This window comes from Cryptomeria japonica, chromosome 1 (genome assembly GCF_030272615.1).
Source record: "Cryptomeria japonica chromosome 1, Sugi_1.0, whole genome shotgun sequence".
Lineage (NCBI taxonomy): Eukaryota > Viridiplantae > Streptophyta > Pinopsida > Cupressales > Cupressaceae > Cryptomeria > Cryptomeria japonica.
In genome coordinates, this window is record NC_081405.1 from 208644059 (window position 1) to 208666125 (window position 22067).

The 22067-nt window shown below is 32.4% G+C and overlaps 2 protein-coding genes across 2 annotated transcripts; both read left to right on the forward strand.

Annotated features, from left to right (window-relative positions):
• Positions 1–17559: 17559 nt before the first annotated feature.
• Positions 17560–18096, forward strand: LOC131044436 (TMV resistance protein N-like). The gene has a single exon (XM_057977757.2). It carries the CDS (start codon positions 17560–17562, stop codon positions 18094–18096), a length of 537 nt encoding a protein of 178 aa, XP_057833740.2.
• Positions 18097–18329: 233 nt separating this feature from the next.
• Positions 18330–20431, forward strand: LOC131857100 (disease resistance protein RPV1-like). The gene is made up of 3 exons (XM_059209185.1): positions 18330–19385; positions 19524–19799; positions 19883–20431. Exons 1-3 carry the CDS (start codon positions 18330–18332, stop codon positions 20429–20431), a joined length of 1881 nt encoding a protein of 626 aa, XP_059065168.1.
• The last annotated feature ends 1636 nt before the right edge of the window (positions 20432–22067 follow it).

Below are 22067 nucleotides of genomic sequence, written 5' to 3' on the forward strand. Positions count from 1 at the left end.
TATCCACATTCATCTTATGCAATAGATTAATGCTACACACATTAAGGCCAGAGCCATTATCTACCAGTGTTCGTCTTATAGCAGTGTCATTTATGATAACCACAATCATCAAGGGATCATATTGATGTTGAATTTCACTAGTAGGCAACTCATCTTGAGTAAACACAATTTGAGCTTTAGGATTCATCACAGAGTTAACCAAAGACACTATATTACTAGATGTATTAGGTGGAGGAACATTCAAATCTTTCAAGGCATCTTGTAACATTCCATGATGAGCGGAAGAAGTTTGGATCAAATCCCAAAGGGATATCTTAGCAGGGGTAGCTTTAAGTTGTTCTATGAGATCATATTCCTTACCAAGAACTTGTGAAATCCGTGGAGCTTGAGGAAGAATAGGTTGGGAAGGAGGAAGTGAAGTTGGGATAACTAGAGGAGGATTAGGTTGCCTATTGTTTCTAGTATTATAAGTATGGGCAACCGCATGATAACTCTCTCTAGTCAATTGCTTAGCATACTCATAAGGGCTCTTAGAGGAATAACCTCCTTGCACAGTAATAACCGGTTTCTTAGGAGTGCAAAAAGAATCATTAGCATAACCACCTTGAACCACTAAGATAGGCTTATTTAAAGGTTGAGAATTTTGAGAAGGACAAGCACCTTGGCCAGTGAAGAGAGGTTTGTTAGGTGTTTCATTCACATGTATCAAATTGATTGAGGATGGTTTAGAGGAATGAACAAAAGTGTTGGAAGAATTATTGATAGTCTTCTCTTGCACTAAAATCTTATCACAGATTAAATCAATTTTAGGAGAGAGACAAGGGGTAGGCATTGATGTTCTAGTAGGAAAAGTAATAATAGGAAACGTCATATCATCTTCTATCATCAAAGGATCTACATGGGGAATAAACTCTCTAGGAGAAGGATCAACATTACTCTCTAAAGTCTCACTTTTGAGAGGGAGATCTTTGAAAGAGATGTTAACCATCTTGCTTTGAACTAGGGTTTCCTTATGAGTAGAACCAAGTTGAGGAGAGGGAGATGCTTTATTTTTAGAGGGAGAATAATTGAGATTCAAGGAAGGGGAGAGACTATCAAGGGAGTTTCCAATCTTGATTTCATCCCCTTTGGCTAGGGGTAGAGAATAATCTATACCTTCTTCTAATTGTTCATCCCAAATAGTGAGGTTGTTGAAAGGAATGTTTGAAGTATTGTCAATTTTGGGAGAGGAGATAACATTGTTTATTAATTCCTCATCCTTAGGAGGGAGAGCATCAATAGATGTGTTAAACTCATCCTCTTTCCTCAAAATATGTTCAATAAGATCTTTAGGGGAGAGAGAATTAAGGAAATTGCTTATTATTTCATCTTCTTTCTCTAAGGGATGCTTATGGGTAAGACCAACTTTAGGAGAAGGGTAAGCATTTATCATTAATTCATCATCTCTAGTGGGAATTTTGTTGGAAAAGGAAAGGCCATCACTAGGAAATGTAGGGATAATGTCATCTTCTTGCACAAAAGGATCCTCATGAAGGGAGTGTTTTTTAGGAGACACAAAGGCATCAAGGGCATCATTCAACAAAGCATGATCATATCTATTAAAAGGTTTATCTTTTGATTCAAAAAGAGATATCTCTTCATAGAGGGGATCATTGAAAACAACCATGTTACTAGATTTAGTGGAAGAGCTGATAGGAATGTACCCTTGAGAGGAATCATTCGACTTATTTTTCTCATCACAACGAAATGGCATAGTAACAATGTTTATGAGTTTTTGGTAAAATGAAGGTTTGGTATATTTAGGTTTCAAAAATTCATCTAAAGCTTCATCTAACTCATAATCATCACAAATATGAACATCTTGCAAATAAAAATCTGACATTTTGAAATTGCATAAAATTTAAACACACAATGCAAAGAAAAACACTTTTTTTTTTTTTTTTTTTTCTTTTTACTGAAAATGAAATGAAAACACACTAAATCTAGATCTAGATCTAACAAATGCAATGCAAGAGGAAGCAATGATAGATTCACGTCGGGTTCACCAAAATGTGTGGGAGAAAAAGTGACACTAAGCAAACATGCCCTAATCTCACTTTCAAACACACACTTGTGGAATACGAAAGAGCCTAGAGGTATCACACAATTGGCTACTTCTTCTTGTGGAAGAGAGAGCCACGGGCTACCTATTAGGATTTCTATTCCTTTGTTGCAATTGAAAGATGAAATGATGCAAGTTCAATCCCTAACCCCAAAGTGCAAGTATGAACTAATAACAAGATTGCAGAATTGAACTTAAACAATGGAAAGTTGTAAACACAAGGACAAGACAAGAATGTAAATGCGTACCCGGAGTTAAAATCTGACTGAAAATGTTCGGGACGGGGGCACGGGCACCACTGTCCTGATTCTGCCCCTGAAACTGCTCCAGAAACTGTTGTTTTGCACTCTGGAAAAAGCTGTCAAAAATGCTGAAAATGCTGTCTGTCAGGAGGACCAGGGCGCCCAGCGCCCCTGTCCTGGCAGGACCAGGGCGCCCCACGCCCCTGTCCTGGTCTTTTGCTCTACAATTTGGTGTGGAGTGCTATCTTGACCTACTTTTCCCGGATCTGTCACCTGCGGCGTCGTCCGAGTCCCGAAACCTGCACTTATATCTAAAAAGGGTATGGGTGGCTATATAGGGTTTTGCCTTAGTCAAACCCCCGCTTCGGTGATTTCCACCTCCACGAATAGCCAAGTTGTATTGTAAAATGTATTGTGTGTGCAGACCTAGTGTGTGTGCAAGGTCCTTAAATGCAAGAAAGCAAACTAGAGCAACCTAGAAAGTAAACCCTAATTGCTTGTAAATGATAATGTAAATGATCTAAATCAAGATGCAAAGTGATCTAAAGCATGAATAAAGGATATATTGAAGCTTATGCAAAGACATGAAAACAACATGAAATCATACCCAACCCTTAAGGGAGGAGTACAAGCCAATCTTCAGTCGGTAATCTCCTATTGTTCTTCAATGTCTCCCAAGCCCTAAATGAATGAAATTGATGAATGCTTGATGGATGGATGTTGAATGTTATTGAAGTCTTCAAAGATCTGCTCTTTCACTGCATAGAAGGTCCTCGAAAGCCAAAATTCCCGATCCTTTCAAATGAAGAAAGAGAGCTCTTATATATGAAACCCTATGTCTTAATTTCAACTTTTGGCTGACCTAGAGATTGAATCTCCCGCCAATTTCTTGGGGTTAAGCTTTATTTTATGATTGGATCGCGCTCCTAAAATTTCGGGAAAAATGTCTGGGACCATGTGCACGTCGGGCGCCATGGTCCCGACAACTTTTCACCAAATTTTCAGGGCCGTCGGATATGATGATTTTAGAGAGAATCCCTAAGTTACAGGTGATTTCGAGATGTTTTGACCCCCAAAACCAAGCCCCCAAGTTCAAAATAGGACCTAATTAGGGTTTTTGATTAAATGATGTATAGGAGGAATAAAATGAAAAGGGCACACTTTAATGAAAGGGCCCAACTTTATGATGTGGGAGATGATAAAATAGAACCTTAGACCTAATTAATTTGATTAATTAAGTACTAAAGGGGAAATGCAATGCAAAATGCAAAATGACCAAGGCGGGTGCTAAACTAGGTGTGAAATTGTACCACCCTAGCAAGTGCGTACAATTTACGACGCTACACATACATATCTCATAGCTTGATGCTCCTTCCAAGATATTTTGTTTATCTTATCTTTTTATTCTTGATTTTAGATATACACAAATAAAAAAACATGGGTGTTTTAAGTTTTTCTATTTTTGCCAATGTTTTAAAGAGCTCATCTTCATATTTTACATTTTTCATGCAATATGTAAAATTGTGTTTTATGTATCTATTTCTATCTCCACATGTTTAAGGGTGAAACAAGGAGATTCATTATCTTATTACACATTGATTTTTTGAAACAATAATTTTTTAATGTGTTAAGTTTTTTCCTCAAAAAATTGCCTAAATAAAAATACTATATATTATCTTTGGTTTCTCTTTATTTTGTTATTGTTTCATATAATATATACATTACTTTTATTATATAAATTTATCAAGCTCATTTTTTTAAAAAAATTACTATTCCAAAACATTGTTATCAAAAGAATCTCAACAAAATGAAAACAAATAAGAAAATATCAATTTAGAATTACGAGGAGAGATTACTTAGGACCTAACATCAATACTTAACATAAACAAAAACCTCTTTTGAAATGTCAAACCCTTAGCAAATCCCAATGAGAAAAACTTATTATGCAACCTTGTTATTGAAAGTACAAGTCACAAAAGGGATTTAGTGGAAGCAACCAAGATGATCATTCAAGAATTGCATGTGCATTCTCTAAAAATAGTGTTTATAACTAAAATGTTGGAAATAGGAGCTTTCGCCTAGAAATATAAACTAGGAATTTAATTAATCACTATTACCACTTTTCATTGGAAGGAATGATCAATAAAATCGAACTTCAATCCTAAATGAGATATGGATATCATAAATGATTATTTCATCTTTTGTGTGTTTGATATGATTAGATATGATTTTGAATTAAAGATGCAACAACTAGGTATTTAATGACACAAAATGGAAAAGATTCAAGATATACAGGTAAATACAAAACAAAAAGCTATCACAAAAAGATAGATCTAGAAATAAGATGCAAAAAAGAACCTAACACTAAAATTTGAAACTAAAAATGTCAGTCAAGTGTGCTAGGAATCCTAGACCTAAAGGTTCATTTTTCAACAAAAACTTTGGATTTCATATCAGGATGCTCTATAGATTATTCCCTCCAAAATTTAGCCAAAAAGCATCAAACAGGTGTGCAAATCACCATAGTTCTAAATTTTTTGCCTATTTTAAGTCTAAAATTGTAGGACTCGGTCTGCCCTTGACAATTTCACAACTTTCAGCAATCAAATCTATAGCCTACACACAAAGAAGATGGGAATTATTTTGTTGTATAGGGGCTTGCCTAAGTCAAATCTCATGTTGGTGTTTCCACCTCCACAACAACTATGATGATGAAGAAAAGAGAGCTTACCTTCAGTAGGGCATATGCCAAATCTAAAATAAAATGCTAAATTAAATGATATTACCTTAGGCTTGATAAGGACAATGATGCAATGCTCTTTAGATAATTCCTTCAAGGGTTAATTCGATAACATGACATGACAATACATAACAAGATAGATCATGAAAGCACATTTGCATGTAGGTTGCAGTTTTCTTCTCCATAATGCTCAAATTTGAAGATACTTGCTCAAATGAAAGTTTTATGTGTGTGATTAGGTCAAAATGAATGAGATATGATGCCTTTATATAGAGTTCACATTTTATTTCCTATTTTAGTTTGACTTTCAAATGTCATATTAAAGTATCCAGATCAAATCACAAATGGTGAGAACCAACACTCATACACATTTGATTTTGAGCCCTTTTTAGAGGGACTAGGACACCTACACCCTAGTCCACCCAAAAGAGGAGCAAAGAAGGATTTTTATAGAGAAAACAATCCCAAGACATAGGATATGGTCATCAAATGAGCATATGAGTACAAATTGGTAGTGACACGGCCCAAAACAGGATTAAAATGAGCTATAAGAGATAATGCTAAAGTAAGGGCCCAAAAAGGAGTGTGAAATTGTAAAGGAGTTATAATCTATGAGACTAAATTTAGTCCCCACTTTAGTGGGATTATGAACTTACACTCATACTCACAGCAAAGTAGAGATAAAGAGATAAAGCAACAAGAAGCAAGACTAACAAAAAATTAGATGTCACTCTGTTTAGAGAACAATCCCCCAAGCCGAGGATCTTAACTCACACAATAATATCAAAGGTAGGACACATAAAATATAAAACAAAAAAATGGGGAAAAAGGCAAACAAGGCAAAATAAAAACACACAAAAGGGGTTAGTACTAAAAACAAAGGCTCCAAGTAAACTAGTTGAAGAGACCACAATGATCAAAATGTCTCCACTACTAAAATCATTGTTAGAACGCTATTGCAAGAGCACAAGTGGAATTATAAAAATAACAAGAGAATACATTGATTTGTGATGAGACAAGGGTCCATGGTCCAGCAACTAGAAAGTTATGTTATGCTAGGGGCCATTAAAAAACCATGAATTCTACTAGCCAATAAGGTATGTTATGTTGTGTGATTCATGTTTGTAGCATGGAGTCTAATGGCTAGTGAGTTGTGTTATGCTAGGTGATCTATGAAAAGAATGAATTCTACTGGACAACAAGATGTGCTATGTCGTGTAATTTGTGTAGTGCACCAAATAAATACACTTGCAAACTTCATTATTCTAGGCAATCAATAGTGGTAACCATACTAACAAGCTATGTTATGATAGATGACAAATCTTTTAACAATCAAATTAGCAACCCTCACTATACTAGTTGACCAATTTTTCGACAATGTGCTCATTTTTTGCTAATGGATCAAAGTAGTAAGTTGTGTTATGGTAGAAGATTGGGATCTTTTGGAGTCACACATGTGTAGCAAGGTGTGTTATGCTAGGTTTTCTATAGATCAAAAAATTATTAGAAAGATCATACTAGTAATCCATGATATACTAGATGATCAAAGTGTTGTTCAAGCTGCTAGAGATAGATTGTTAATCATACCTCAGGGAGAACAATGCAACACAACACCACCACTTTGGGGATACAAGAATTATTAACTACAAGCAACAAGGAGGACACATATGCCCCCCCCTGCTTAAGATGTCAACATATTATCATGTTGATATCTTAAGGAAGATTGAGATCCATATCAAGGATAAAACACCTTCAACAATAAAGAGATATACTTAACAAAACTACACGTGTTCCAAGCTAAGAAAGAGATCCGCATAAAAGGTAAAAATATTCAAGAAAGGAAGATATAGCTGCAAATATATCTTGCAACAAGTGTGAAGGAATCCTTATTAAGAATACATATCTATCAAAAGAGGAGGAATATATATTTGCCTAAAGATATATACCTCCAAAAAGAAAGGAGACCTCCAATACTCAACACTAAGAAAGAGGAAGAAGATCAAGAATAGCACTCAAGAAACAACCTTACTTAAAAATGCTGAAAGCTAAGAATGCTAGAGTACTTAACTAGGGTTTTCTACTTATAGAAACAACCTTACTTAAAAATGCAAAAAGCTAGGAATTCAAGATAAATATCACTTCGAACACCACTTCAGACACTACTGCCAAGAGATATAACGCTTACACTTCTACTGAATACTGAAAACCCTAGTCACCGCTAAACAAACTTCATAGTTAAAGAGCTCTACCACTAAAATATTTGAATGCAAGGTGATGAAAATTAAATCAAACTCTTGAATTTATTACTATTGGATTGTAATTGAACACTCCATCATGTCACCAATAATTTAGCTCGTGTGAATCTAGTAAAATTGGTAGTCGAGTCTCCTTTTAAAATTCTACCCTTTATCGCAGAGCAATAGATGGTTTGGATGCCTCTATTTTGAGTTAACAAAATGAAATTAAATACTAACTTATTTGTCAACCTTAACTCTTTATTCTACCTTGCAAACCTCCTTGACCATCCTTTTCTTCCTCCAACAGGACCGTGGGACATTATTCATCGAACATAACTCGCACCCACCATCCTGCAAACCCATCATGACTTAAGCCTTTACCCCCATAGGGTCATGAGTTAAACATCATACTTCATGCTTTATTACTGCCATCCCAAAGACTAACAATTAACAACAGCTTAGGCCCATGCGGGACCGCGAGGAGTTACTAGCACCTTTTCCCATCATCCTGCAGTCTAAGCTTCAACCTTTTCCTCTATTTTGTGGGCCTCTAGGGAACTATTATTAGACATTGACATTGCTTCCCACAATCTTGTTGGGTAAGCTTTAGCTTTCTTTTTCTTTATGTAGGCCTGTGGGAACCACTAGCCTTCAATGGATCACTCCCCGCGGTCCTGCAAGCTATCAAAACTATGATCGGCTACCATCTGCAAGGTTGCAGGAACAACTTAAATATCACAAAAACATATAATCAACAAGATTAAAGGTAAAATATAGTAAAATAACTCAATAAAGGGTAAAACTTAATAAAAGAGACTGGCTATTATACGGGATAACAAGAATTTAGGCAGTAAATTAATTAAGGATGACTTAATATCAGTGGTCAATGACAAATTAAAAGAAAATTAAGGTAGGAGGAGACTATTGGCCACACTTTAGGTAACTTTACTTGCCTTTAATGATCTTTCAAAAGACTTTAAGATGGTGCACAGTCAAAAATGGCCATTAAAATTTGACAGTCCTAACAAGTTACTTCTTTATAATGCTCAAATATGAAGACACTTGTTTAATAATGCTTGCTCAAATGAAAGTTTTAGATGTGTGCTCAAGTGGAAATGAATTAGAGGTTACGTATTTATATAGGGTTCACAAGGTATTTCCTATTTTAGGTCAACTTTCAGTGTTCATATCAAAATATTAGGATTGGATCACAAATTGTGAGAACTAACACTCATACATATTTTATTTTGGGACCTTTTTGGAGGGCTTATTGTGCTAGGCACCCTATTCTACTAGGATTATAGCACTAGGCATCATTTTCCACCCAAAAAAGGAGCATAGAAGGATGGTTGCAAAGCAGATGGTCACGAAACATAGGATCTTGTCACCAAATGAGCATGTGACAACATTTTTCGTAGTGTAGCATCCTAAATTGTAGTCACCTACAATTTTATCCTCACTTGGGCCCTCACTTTGTTCTTCATCCCCTAAGGCTTGATTGAAGATCTAATCCTACTCAAACCTGTTACCAAACCCATTCTGTTGGCCATAAATAAGGGAAGGGAGGAGGGGCTTAAGCCACAACACAAAGATATTAGTGATCTATATAGAATGTTATTATTGTCACAAATTTGGTTTGTATGCAAGTGAATGTTAGAAAAAGCAGCATGATCAATCAAAACAAAGTAATAAATGTGGTTGATGAAAAGATAGATTAAGGTGATCAATCAAAGGCCTTCATCATGTGCAACAGTGGTGAGTGGGTCATTTTTTAAGTATAGTATTGGGACAGTGGATGTTGCAACCATATTAGTGGTAATGAAAGTTTATTTCCTTCTATTGATAAAAATATCAAGTTTGAAATTAAAATGAGGAACAATGGAATAGTTCCAGTTGTGGGAAGAGGGTTTGTCATGATCCGCGCTAAGCAAGGTGACAAGAAGGAGATAGATAATGTTTATTTTTTCCCTAGTATTAAGAACAATCTCTTGTGTTAGATAGCTAATCCAAAGAGAATACAAAGTGTTGATGGAGAATGTTGAATGTGTCATCTTCTACTATAACAGGAGCAAGAATATACAAATGATAAAGAACTAATTATTCTCTTTGAGAATAGAAACTTGTCTTCCTCTTAGTATGCACTTGCATCTCCCAAGCATTGAAAATGTATAGAAATACAATAACAATCAATCTTCAAGACTATCATTCAAGGTCCCTCCACACTTTGTTAAACATTTTTTATCCTCTCAAGAATCATGTTTCGTCCTAGGGAGGATTGCATACTCTTGCGATCTCCTTTATTGTGAACTCTTGCCTCTGCATCTGCCATGTGTCATGCTTTTGTACTTTTCAAGGGGCCGACAGTTTGTAGTGCTTAAATTTTACACTATGCCCCCAAGTGTCTTGTTAGAGAATTTTTAACTATTAGCTTTTTATTCTTAAGTTGACATAGTGGTACTTTTAGTTTAGCTATAGTTGAGCTTTTTTAGTTCCTCATTCTTTTACTTTAGTTTTCCTAAATTTATCTTAAGGAATCTTTGTGCTCTCTATAAAAGAACATCATTATGTCTTGTAATTTTTCATCCTATAATCTTTGCTTTTGACGAATATTGCATATTTTTCATGCTACTCTCGTCTATGGAAATTGTTCTTGTTTGTTGTTTGATCTTGTAGGCTTGTGTTACAAAATTTTGTGTTGCAAAATATAAGATGGTATCAGAGAATGGACTCAAAAAACCCCTTCTCGAGATTTGAAAGTTTTAATTGTCAAAAGCGTTGTAGCATCACCAGGTTTGACTTCTTGTGTGAATCTAGAAGTGGGCAATTTTTATCAACTTTTGGAGAAAAACACATGTTAGAAAATAACTTTTTATTTTCAAAAAAAAATTATTTTTGAGAAGGTTCTATTTTTGAAAAAATTCAGTTTCTTAAAAATTTCTATTTTTGGAAAGTTTCTATTTTTAGACATTTCTATTTTGAAAAGTTTTTATTTTCATAAACTTTCTATTTTTTGAGAAATTTCTATTTTTTGGAAATTTTCTATTTTCAAAAATTTTGTATTTTTTGAAACTCTTCAAGCCTTAAAAGATCTAATTAACATGCAGTTGGTTTTTTGGCCATAACTTGGTCATACGAAGTCAAAATCCGGTAAAAAAGATATCATCAAAAATTTGGTTTTGGCGTTGATTAAGTGGTGTTGGTTATTTTATTATACTCTACTCTAATTTTCTATACTAGGTCTACAAAGTCAAAAATTTATTTTCGTTCTTTTGGGGCCATATATTGCACATTCAGACTCCATTTTTCAAAAAATAGATATTGTAGTAATTAGGTCTTATGTGTTGAGCCAACCTTAAGGTTAAGATTGATGATTTGTATAAATAAGTATTGTAATCATGTAAGATGTATGTCTGTGAGTGTTTGTGGTTGTATTTGGATCTGTGAGAGTATTGTATGTGTGAACAAGTGAATTTATGTTTTGGTAGTGGAGAAGAGAAGAGAAGTGTTGTTGTGCAGACAGTGTGCTTAATTGGAACTGTTATCAGGCATTTGGAGATGTTATTCTTTCAGTTCATGTAATCTGGATTGTTGTCTAATCTTTGTAAGGCAGTGAGCCTTCCCAAGGTTGTAGCCCTTTTTTATTTTTGAACAGTGAGCTTTAGGAAGTGTGCCTGAACCATGTGCATTCTCCATTGTAATATTTACACATACTACTGCAAAGTATCATCATATTGTGGGTAGGTTCTCACGGCAGTTTTTCCTTTAACCGGGTTTTCCACGCCAAAATATTGTGTTGTTGAAGTAGTGTTTACCTTTGCTATTATTGTTCTTGATCAGATCTAAAGTTGAGGTTAATTTGGTCTAAGTTTGGTGAAAACTGATTCACCTCCCCTCCCCTCTAAGTTTTCTTACATTGTTGCTACCAACAAAGTGGAGAAGCAAATGAAATTCAAAGGCAAGGTGCTAGGTGTCTCCAAGGCTAAAGTCATTTGCAGAACAATGATTTTCCAACCCAAAGAGAAAAGAAATAATAGTGATTCCTCATTAATTCATTTATTTGTGGGAAATTATGATAACCTCGGCATGACCAAGATTAATCATCTAGATGGAGAGGGTGTCATGGTGTTCAAAGATCAATTAGACACCTCCACTAGCCTAACTGCTTCTTGGGGGAAGCAAAGGGTGGAGACCATTCCTCTTCTTGGTTGTCTAAGTCATTGGTGATGAGTTGGGCTCTGCCTTTGTTTGTTTTGAGGTTTTTGTTGGTCTTTCCTCTAAAAGGAAATCTCTTTTCCTATTTAGTTCTGATTGAGATATTGTTAAAAAGCTTCTAATGAACCAACAAATGAAACTTTGATGAAGTTTAATGGTTTATCTTGTTCTCAAAGTTCTCATTTGAGAAATAAAATAGTATTAGAAATCTATGAATTAAATATTTTCATATTTGATAAAATCCTAAGTTTGTTCATGTATGTTTCATAATTTGTGAAGTGTACATTAATATTGATTAAATGTTATGGTGCTAAATATGAAGATCTATGAGTTTTCTCTTGTTTGAAGCTTGCATCCCTTTCCCTAAGCTGTGAATTAATTCTGGTAGAAAGTTATGTGGGTTTTCCAATGAATTTGTCTATGCAAAAGTTCATTTTATCATACATTAAATCTTTTAGTTTAGTTTTATTAGTAGTCCTTTCTCTCTTCTCTATTTCTGCTCCCCTACCTTTTGATGTTTATTTGAAATCAAAAAGTTTTGTATCACGTAATTGAAAATAGATCTAGGTGATTTCTTTAAAGTTTTAAGTACATTGGAGAGTTCAAATTTACAAATATATAGAAAATTGGTACACCCCATTTATCCCTTGTGTTACCAGTAAATGCACATGAACGTTGCTAAGTTATCTAATATGGTCATGACCTAACTTTTAGGATTCATGGATAAATGTCTCTTAGCCAATAAGATACTTTTATTTTTTAAGAGACATAGTGATACCTCATTGTACTTTGTATCTATATCTATGTTGATAGGAACATAAAAACTACTCAATCAACATAGCCCATAGGAGATTTCTCAAAATCTTTATCACTCCTTCCCTAACATTGTAGTAATAATTAAATATTACTAGTGCTTGCAGTTGGATGAGGTGCAAAGGCTAAGCCGATATATAGTAATTTATATAACTTATTTATCTTTATAATTTAAATTTTAAAAATATAACTAATAACAAGTTAAGAATTAGAAAAATATATGATCTTCATAATAGATCATAGTATATGATCAAAAATTTGATATTAAATTTATCGCATAGTCAAAATCTTGAAATCATTTCAAACATGTTGTCCATCAATATTTCTCACAAATTTAGCCACCAATCACTTTGGTGATGATTGTGGATGCCAACAATAGCATTCTAAAAGATGTATTAATACATACCTGTGGTAAAAATTCAATCACATATTTTTTTGCATTTTTTTTGCTATTCTTATGAAGGATCTCCAAAAGATCAATAAAGGAAAAACCCACTATTGCTTCACATCTTTCAAAATCAAAATGAAGATAAAAACAATAAAGGTCAAGATACCATGTCTTAAAACTTAGGAAATTGTTTACCTACCTTCTACTAATCAAACAATTCTAAATATTTTTTTGGAATTGGAAACAAGGAACAATCCATCTAATTTCTTTCAATAAGCTATGTTTCTTTTCCAATAAAAACATTTAGAAAGTTGAAAATTATATATTTTGATGATACATCATTTAAAATCTATACTATAAGAAGAGTTTGTATCATTAGAACAATTCATAATTAAAAGACAAGTGCCAAATGTTGAAATGTTGAAATGAGAACATCCTGACAATAAATAGATGGTCTCAAAACTCCAATATATATCCTACAACATCTTCCTCAATCATTACTATACTGGGGTCAATTAATAACTCTATTATTGCCTTACACATTTTTGGTTTTTTTATTTTATGTGTTTTAGGTGACTAGCTAAGACTAAAAACTCAAGTGAACTTAGGATCACAAACTATTTTAATATCATAATAAGCTTTTTCATGGAGTTTTACAATACCTACACAAATATCATGTTTATAAAAATTGTTCTTGTATTTTATTTAGCAATTGTTGTAGAGAAAACTTTGAGAACTCTTTTCTATATATATTTTCCTCTAAACAAGACATATTTTTCTTCTTTGTATTGGAAGATTTTATCTCTCCTCATCAAATTGGCTATCAATTTATTATGTTTATTTAGAGATGTCTTCATATCAATTATTCTGTAGCTTCAATTAATATTAGGGAACAATATTGAGAGGGTTTTTTGTTTTGTCATTTATTTTCTACATTAATATTTGCAGTTGTAGGAAAATCAATTTTTATTTTACCTATTATAACAATTGAAATTTCTTAGTGCTTATGGGAAATCATTCAATAGGATATATGTCTGTCTTATTAATCTATAGATGGAATAGCTTGAATTTGTTTGTGTGTGCTATAAATTTGTGGAATATTTAATGTAATTGCCTACAAAGATCGGGATTCATTCTTTTGCCATGGTTCCTTATGTCCATGCTACTTTGGGAGTTTACATCAAGGTTTGTTTGGATTCGGTTGAATCTTGTTTGAATCGTAACACATTATCTTTCATGGATTATGAGTTTTGAGGCCAACTTGTGTAGTGCTCTACATGTTTCATCTATTGTTGAGAATGTACATATGTTGAAGGCAATGAGCCAAAAGAATTCAAAGGTGCAAAACAAATATAATTATTGAATGATCAGTGGAGTAAAGCCATCTATTACAATCATTTATTTTTTCCGATATTATGCTATCAGGAGTTGTTGCTTTCTTGGGTTGTAGCCCTAAAATGAAGTTGATAATTATCTACAACATATTGCTAAAATAATGATTGGCAATAATCAATCAATGAATTGTAATAATTAATGATTAATTGAAGGCACGATAAATAGATGATATGGAAATAATTAAAATTAAAATTTAAAGAATAATTTTACTATCTACATATTAATTTACAATAATAAATGAATTGGTGAATGGCCAATGATTAATGGACATGATTATAAATTATATTCTAATAATATAGTGGTAGTAATGAATAATTGATGTTATGACTAATAGTTGACATTTAGAAGAATATTTTTAATATCTACATTTCTAAAGAAGAATGGTAAAAATGCAAGAATCCTCATCCAGTGACGCACCAAATGTTTAACACAAGACCATATCCTTTTGTGAGTGCATCTTTTTAAATAATAAGAACTCAAATTTGTGAGTTTGTTGTTTGAAATTTTTGTTGTGAATGATAATATTTCTTTGCACTCAAGGCTAATATGTGAAGATAAACCTTCCCTATCAAACAAATTTTAAACTATATAAAGACTTTCATTTTATTTAATATAATATTTTCAAGAATTTAATCATATTTTTAAAAAATATTTAAATATAATCATACAATAATGAATATCATTATAATCCATTAACCTTTCTAACTATTAAAAAATAAGATTTTTTTTTTTCAATAACTATTGATTACTAATTACTTTATTTATATTGTTATTATTTAAAAATCTTGAAAAATATTTTTCTATTAAATATCAATTATGAATAAAAACAAATTAATATTACTAGATAATATTTATGGAGTTTATTATTGATACATTTATTTTTTAAACTTCAAACTAAAAATGTTTTTTAATTATTTAAATAATATTAATTATTAAATGAAAAACTAAAATAATAATCGTAAATATGAGAGATTAAATTTAATTATTTATTTAAAAAATACATTAAGACATTTTTTTTTAAAAAAAATTTAAAAAAAATTCTAAAATTATTATTTTTTATATTTTTAATTATTTAAATATAAATATATAATGTACTATTTCTAGATATTATTAATATAAAATAAAATATAGCTTTTAATATAATTCATTGTAAAAAATTTGTTGAATAGAATTTAAATATTTCAATTAGCTGAAATCAGGTATGGAAATCAATATAAGATTCAACAAATGGAATTTCCATCAATGTAGCCTACAAAAAAATCGTTGGTTTACGGGGTCTAAATTAATGAAATTTATGAAGCAAATCGGCTAAATTTGAATTTTGAAATGGACAAAAATAGACAAATAGAGGGAATGTTGGATTTCAAGGACAGTTGGAAGAATGTTTTGTGAACCACATTTGTGTTTGTGAAGAGAGCGTAGTGCAACGTCAGGTAACTCTAGATAGAGGTAGAATTATGTAAGCTCCAAACGTGCAAAGGAATAGGGAATTTTGAGTAGCTCCAGATTGGGTTTGATTGGGTGCAACTCTAAATCACTACAGATAATCTTTTTAATTAAATATTGTAATCTAAGTTAGAAATAAGTTTGTAAATATTCTTTTATGATGTATAGAAAATAGAAAATTATCTCTTGCACTTCTTGTGTTTTGTATTTTGTGTGCATTGCTAGTTGTTTGGAAAATAGAGCTCTAGTTTCTATGGTCTATGTTTATTTTAGGAATTTTATTCAATATTTGGTATCAGAGTTAGTTGGTTCTAAGTCTTAAGTAAGTTGGGATTTTTTATTTTTATTTTTTTGCATGTTAAGTATTTTTTGAATTGTATAAATGGCTAGATAAGATTTCTTTAATTTTTTCTCTTGTTTCATCACTTTGGATCTTCTCTTCTTTTGTTCCAAACCTTTATGCATTCAAATCCATGGCATTTTCAGAAGTTTTTATGCTAGCCTCATACACTCATCCTTAGATACTTCATAGGCTAACAGAGTCATCCAAGAAACTCTCAGAACCACAGCTTCCAAAAAGAACTATCCTTATCAACCAAAAATAATTTATGAACAAAAATGAATTGAGATTAAAGTATTGTAAATTTTATTAGTTTAAAAAATATATAAAACTATATTGGTATTGGAGCCAAAATGATTCCAACCATTTGAATTGATTTAGTTCAAATATTTTTTTACTTACAACTATGTTACCATTATAGTTCTTTACATTAATTATATTTTAAAACATATAATTATAATAAAAAATAGTCACAACTAAATGTTATTTCATTAATTTTGTAGCTTTATGGAAAAAAAAATTAAAAATTAATTACCTATATAAATATCATACTTAAGAGAAAAATAATTTGAAAGAAAATTTGAAAGAAACAAGAAAAACAAAAATAATTTGAAAGCTAAGGAAAATGAATGAAAAGAGGAGACGTATGGATTAAATGGTGGGTGGGGACTCGAGATAAAGATGTTATATAACACCAAATAACATGAATGAAATGATGATAAGAATGAATAAATCAATGACTATTCTTAAATATCATCTAATAGCAAATACAACTTATAAAGATAGGGTGTAGACATGTAAGTCCCTTAAATGTGTGAAAAAAGGATTACAGTTTTTTCACTACCAACATCTTTTGAATGAATAGTTTAAAAAGAAGAGCATTGTGATCCAAGTTAATTAAATTATTTTTTTAAATATGAATTTGAGATTTTCCTAATAGAAAATTGGTCTATAATTCTTTTATTCTTATTTTGTTCATATTTCTATAAAATAGATTATCATTGTGAATTATTTTGTCAAATGAACCTCTAATTTTAATTGCACTTGGCCACAATTTAAACATCCTTATCTTATATTCAATCTTTGCAATTCTTTCAACTTTTTTGAAATGATTTGATTTAATTTGTTTCATGTCAATTTGATATGTATTAGTGATTTCATGGTTCTTCTACATTTGTCAAAATAAAAATAAAAATAAAGTAAATGTCTTTAAATTTTTAATCCTAAGAATTAAATAACATCTATTACTTTTTAAAAATCTCTATGCAAATTTTAAAGATTCCTTAATTTACATATTAATTTTAAAAGAGAAATCAGACAATACTTGGAATATCGTGAAAAGTACTTCCAATCCACCACCGCTAGTTTTTCTTTCAGGAAGAACATTGTGGGACGGGGGACCAATCACAAGAGCATAGCATCCCTTTGCCGCTCTTTCCGAGCCTCAATATTCTTTCAGATATTTTCGTAAACTTTTTCGAAATTTTTTAATGTGCACTCGAGATTTTCCTAGCAGGTAATCGATCTTGTTTTCCCGCTCTCGATCCACTTCTTTACTGCACTCCTTCCTCGAAGAACAGAGCGTGACTAAGTTTCTGAACTTGTATCAAGTCCACTGTGATTTACACTGTCCATCCTCATTATCATGGCGTCTTCCTCATTATCTCACCAACAAAGTGTGGAATCTGACCCTTCCAGTGAACTTGAAAGGGAAGGGTTCAGTGTATGTACAAAAGGATATGATGCATTCATTAACCACCGGGGTCCTGACGTTAAAGAATCTGTGGCTTCAGAAATTTACAATTTTCTGCAGCGTATGGAATATCGGGCGTTTCTGGATCAGCCCGAGTTGGAACTGGGAGATTCAATTCACTCTACCATAAAAAATGCCATAACCACTTCCATAGTTCAAATCTCCATCTTCTCACCGGGATATGCAGAGTCTTGTTGGTGCCTAGACGAGCTGCTTCTCATGTTGAAAACCAAGGCTCGATTTATTCCTGTATTTTGTGATGTGGATCCCTCTGACCTTCGCTATCCTGACAAGAGAGTTTATGCGCGTGCATTCGTTGAACATGAAGAAAAAAGGAGATTCAGCAAGGAGAGGCTTCAACGGTGGAAGGAAGCCCTCCACTCTTCGTCACTCTTCTGCGGCTACAATTTCAGCACCTCTAATGAGTAAGGCTAAGGCTTTTTCTCGCACTTTGTTATTCCCTTCTCTGTTTATGTTTCTGTTGTTTATTTTCAATTCATAATGATTCAGTTTTTCCATTTTTCTATTTTTTATTATCTCCACAATTATTTGATTACGTTTGTGATCGATTTCTCCTCTCCCTTAAAATTGTCAGTAATGTGAAGACCCTGTGTAAAGACATTGCCTTGGCTGTGAAACAAGAGGTTGAAAACACAAGATGTATGGAAGTTGCAAAATATCCTGTAGGACTTGATGATCTGGTGGAGGATTTTGAAAGGCAGACTGCAGGGAAAGGAAATATCGTTGGAATCTTTGCAATGGGGGGTTCTGGAAAAACAACCCTAGCCAAAGAATTGTTTAACCGCAAAAGACGGAGTTACCATGGATCAAGTTTTGTTTTTGATGTGAGAGAAGCATCTGCTAAAGATGAATTAACTTGTCTCCAAAGTCAGCTCCTCAGAGACCTCTTCCTTGAAGATCACAAATTTATGAGTAAAAGTGAAGGGTCGTCCCATCTTAAGGAGCGAATGGGGAGATCTAGTAATCAATTCCTCATTGTTCTCGATGATGTTGATGACCGGCAGCAGCTAGATGCTCTCTTGTTCAGAGATGTACTCGATTGTGGTAGTCTGGTCATTGTCACAACTCGTGACGAGAGTGTGTTAACAAAAGCCGGAATTACTAGTCATTATAAGTTGAAAGAAATGAAGAGATGTCATGCAAAAGAGCTCTTCTGTAGGCATGCCTTAGGACAGGCAAAACCGCCCAGTGGATATGAGAAGTTAGTTAATGACTTTGTAGAGTGCTGTGGAGGTTTGCCTCTGGCTATACAAGTGTCTGCAGCGAATCTTTCTAGCACTGTTGATGTCAATATTTGGCAGTCAGAGTTGCAGAAATTCAAGAGTAGTCTGAATCTGGAAATAAAGACCAAACTTGGAATAAGTTTAGGCAGGCTAGACCGAGAACAAAAACAAATTTTTATGGACATTGCATGTTTTTTCATTGGCAAATGGGTGAGTATGGGCATAAGGATATGGAAGGGATCAGGATGGAACGCAGAGCACACAGTTCAGAGTCTCAAAGATAAATGTCTTCTTGAAATAAGAAGGAAACCCACGTGGGTTGTTGGGAACCGTAGGTGTGGATTTCCTTATGATGGTCCGTTTGTTTTTAAAATGCATGATCTCCTTCGAGATCTAGGCAGAGAAATGGCGAGAGAAATGAATGTGCAGGCCTCTCCCCTTCGACTGTGGCGCCCTCAAGACCTTAAACTTTTGGTTGGCTTCTTTCCCACTTCATCTTTTCCTATTACAAATTATGAAATCTACCAAAACATTTTTTTCCTTAGCTGAATCTATCTTTTTTTTTTCAAATTCCATCTTCAGGGCTATTTTGACCTGGATCTTTACATGCAGGAAGAGAAAGGATTAAAAAATGTCCTCACTGAAAGCAAAGACAAGAAAACTAGGTGTTTCAATTCTGTTTTTGATTTGTCATTGGATTGCCGAATTACATATTTCTTAGGAAACTCAGATGATCGTGATCTGACGTTGACTGATTTGCTATGGATTGAGCTTCGACTCAATAGGCATGAATGGACAAACATCCCTTCATGGATTCCTCTGGAAAACTTGCAGTGTTTAAGAATCATCGGAGGACATCTACAGAGATTGTGGCAGAAAGATGGCCAGGTATGTTGTTTTTCTAGACTGGTAATTTTGCTAACAGTTATCACCATTATAGATAACTGTTCAACACACATTGTAAATTTCAGGCCCCTTCCCAGTTGAAAGAGCTGCTGCTTTATCGAACCTGGTCAGCAGAGTTTCCAAATGAACTAAGAATGCTCCATAATTTGGAAAAACTAGTCCTACAAGGAAGCTTCACTAATATGCCCATCGTTGATGGGAGGTCCTTGTCAGAATCGCTTGGAGAACTCGGTAATCTTAGAAATTTAGTTTTATTTAATTGCAAACTAAATGGGGACCTGATTTTGAGCAGCAGTGGATATTCGGAGAGTGAGTGTACCAGTACAGCCATATGCACAAAGCTTAAAAGCGTAGGCATTCAAGATGGAAATTTGGCATCCAAGGTCTCAGTTGGTGGAGAATATTGGCCCAGCCTTAAATATCTTGTCCTTGATTCCGTGAAAAATTTAAAAGCAGTGCATTTATGGCTTGCAAAACCATTGGATCATCTAAAGTTCAAAAATTGTAAGCAATTGAAAAGTGTATCAGGGAACTTGGACCAGGGAAAGCTTACACAATTGATTATAAGCAATTGTTCACGGCTTCAAAAGTTACCAACACAACTTGTGAGTTGAAGTTACTGTTTTAAAGATTTGAAAGGGATAGAATATCTCCATTTTTCAATTGGAAAAGTCGAGAAATACAAGACCTATTGTTCAAAGATCAATTCTTACCATGAGAATGAAGAAGACGCCATGAGAATGGAGAGTGGAGTTGGAGTGGACAGAAACTTAGTCACACTTGCCCTGCAAACCTAGTTTCCAACGGCAGAGAGTGTCAGGAGTGAGGAGAGTATATTGAATGTCAAGATGTTGGTTATCTTTACAAATTATCTATTTAAATCTTTTTATTTGATGCCATATTTACATAATTGTGAAATGTTCTGTTCTTAATCATTATTTACTAGAAGACTATCCTTTTCTTATCTTGCTTCCTTTTTCCTTACTTGTAAGTTGGTTTTGGAGCGTATAACTAAAGCTTACTGAACAACTCGTTTGATGTAATTTTTAAAGAGATATAAACTGGTTAGACAGAAATCATAATTGAATTAAATAAATAATTTTATATTACCATTTCTGTTTTTATATAAAAAAGAAAAGTGAAGGTAATATAATAAAGAATAGCATCACAATTTATGCCTAATATAATAAAGAATTGCATCACAGTTTATGCTTATATAGTAAGCAATTGATTTTTTTATTTTTATTATTAAAATGATCTGGTTCTTGTAGAATAAATGTAATAGAATATATTTTTTATTTTTGTGATTAAAATAATATTATGTATACAGAATAAAATTTACAGAATAATTTTTTAATCTTTTGTGATTAGAATAATCTATTTTTTATACTATAAAAACAATCAAATAAATAATATTGCTTTTTATGAAAAAAATGTATTGATAGTACAAAATGAAGATTATAGATTGAAAGAATCTTTTATTTTATGATTAAAATAATTTGATCTACATAAAGTAAAAGTAATAAATATTTAAAATGATTTCATTCATATAGAAGAAAGCAAAATATAGAATTTTTATTTTTATGACTCAAATAAATCTGGCTTACACCATGATTAAAAATAATAACAAGATGAATAATTTTAAATTTTTATAATTAAAATAATATAACCCAATAGAATAAAGATAATTTAATTAAAAAATTATCATTGTGATTGAAATAATTTGACTCACATAAAATAAATTCAACAAAACTTAAAAATTATCATTGTGATTGAAATAATCACTCACATAAAATAAATTCAACAAAACTTAAAAATATTAAGATAATTGTGACTATAAATAGCATTCTTATATTTAATTTAAGAATTTCTCTAAATACTAAAATACTATAATAAATGAATAAAACACATACATATTCAGCTAAATAAATATGTTTTTATATTTTATAGAACACTCCTATTTATTTATTAAAATATTTATTGATTCATTGAATAATATATATATATATATATATATATATATATTTTATAGAACACTTCTATTTATTTATTAAAATATTTATTGATTCATTGAATAAGATTTAAAAAAGAAAAATTGAAAAAGAAAACCATAATAAAGAAATAGTGGAAAGCTTGCTGGTCGATTATGTTGAAAAAACATTTGTCGCCATGGCAGAATTGAGATTAATGTGGAGGAATTGTCATGTTACTTAGATTTTTTATTTATTTAGCAAGATATTATTTTCAAAA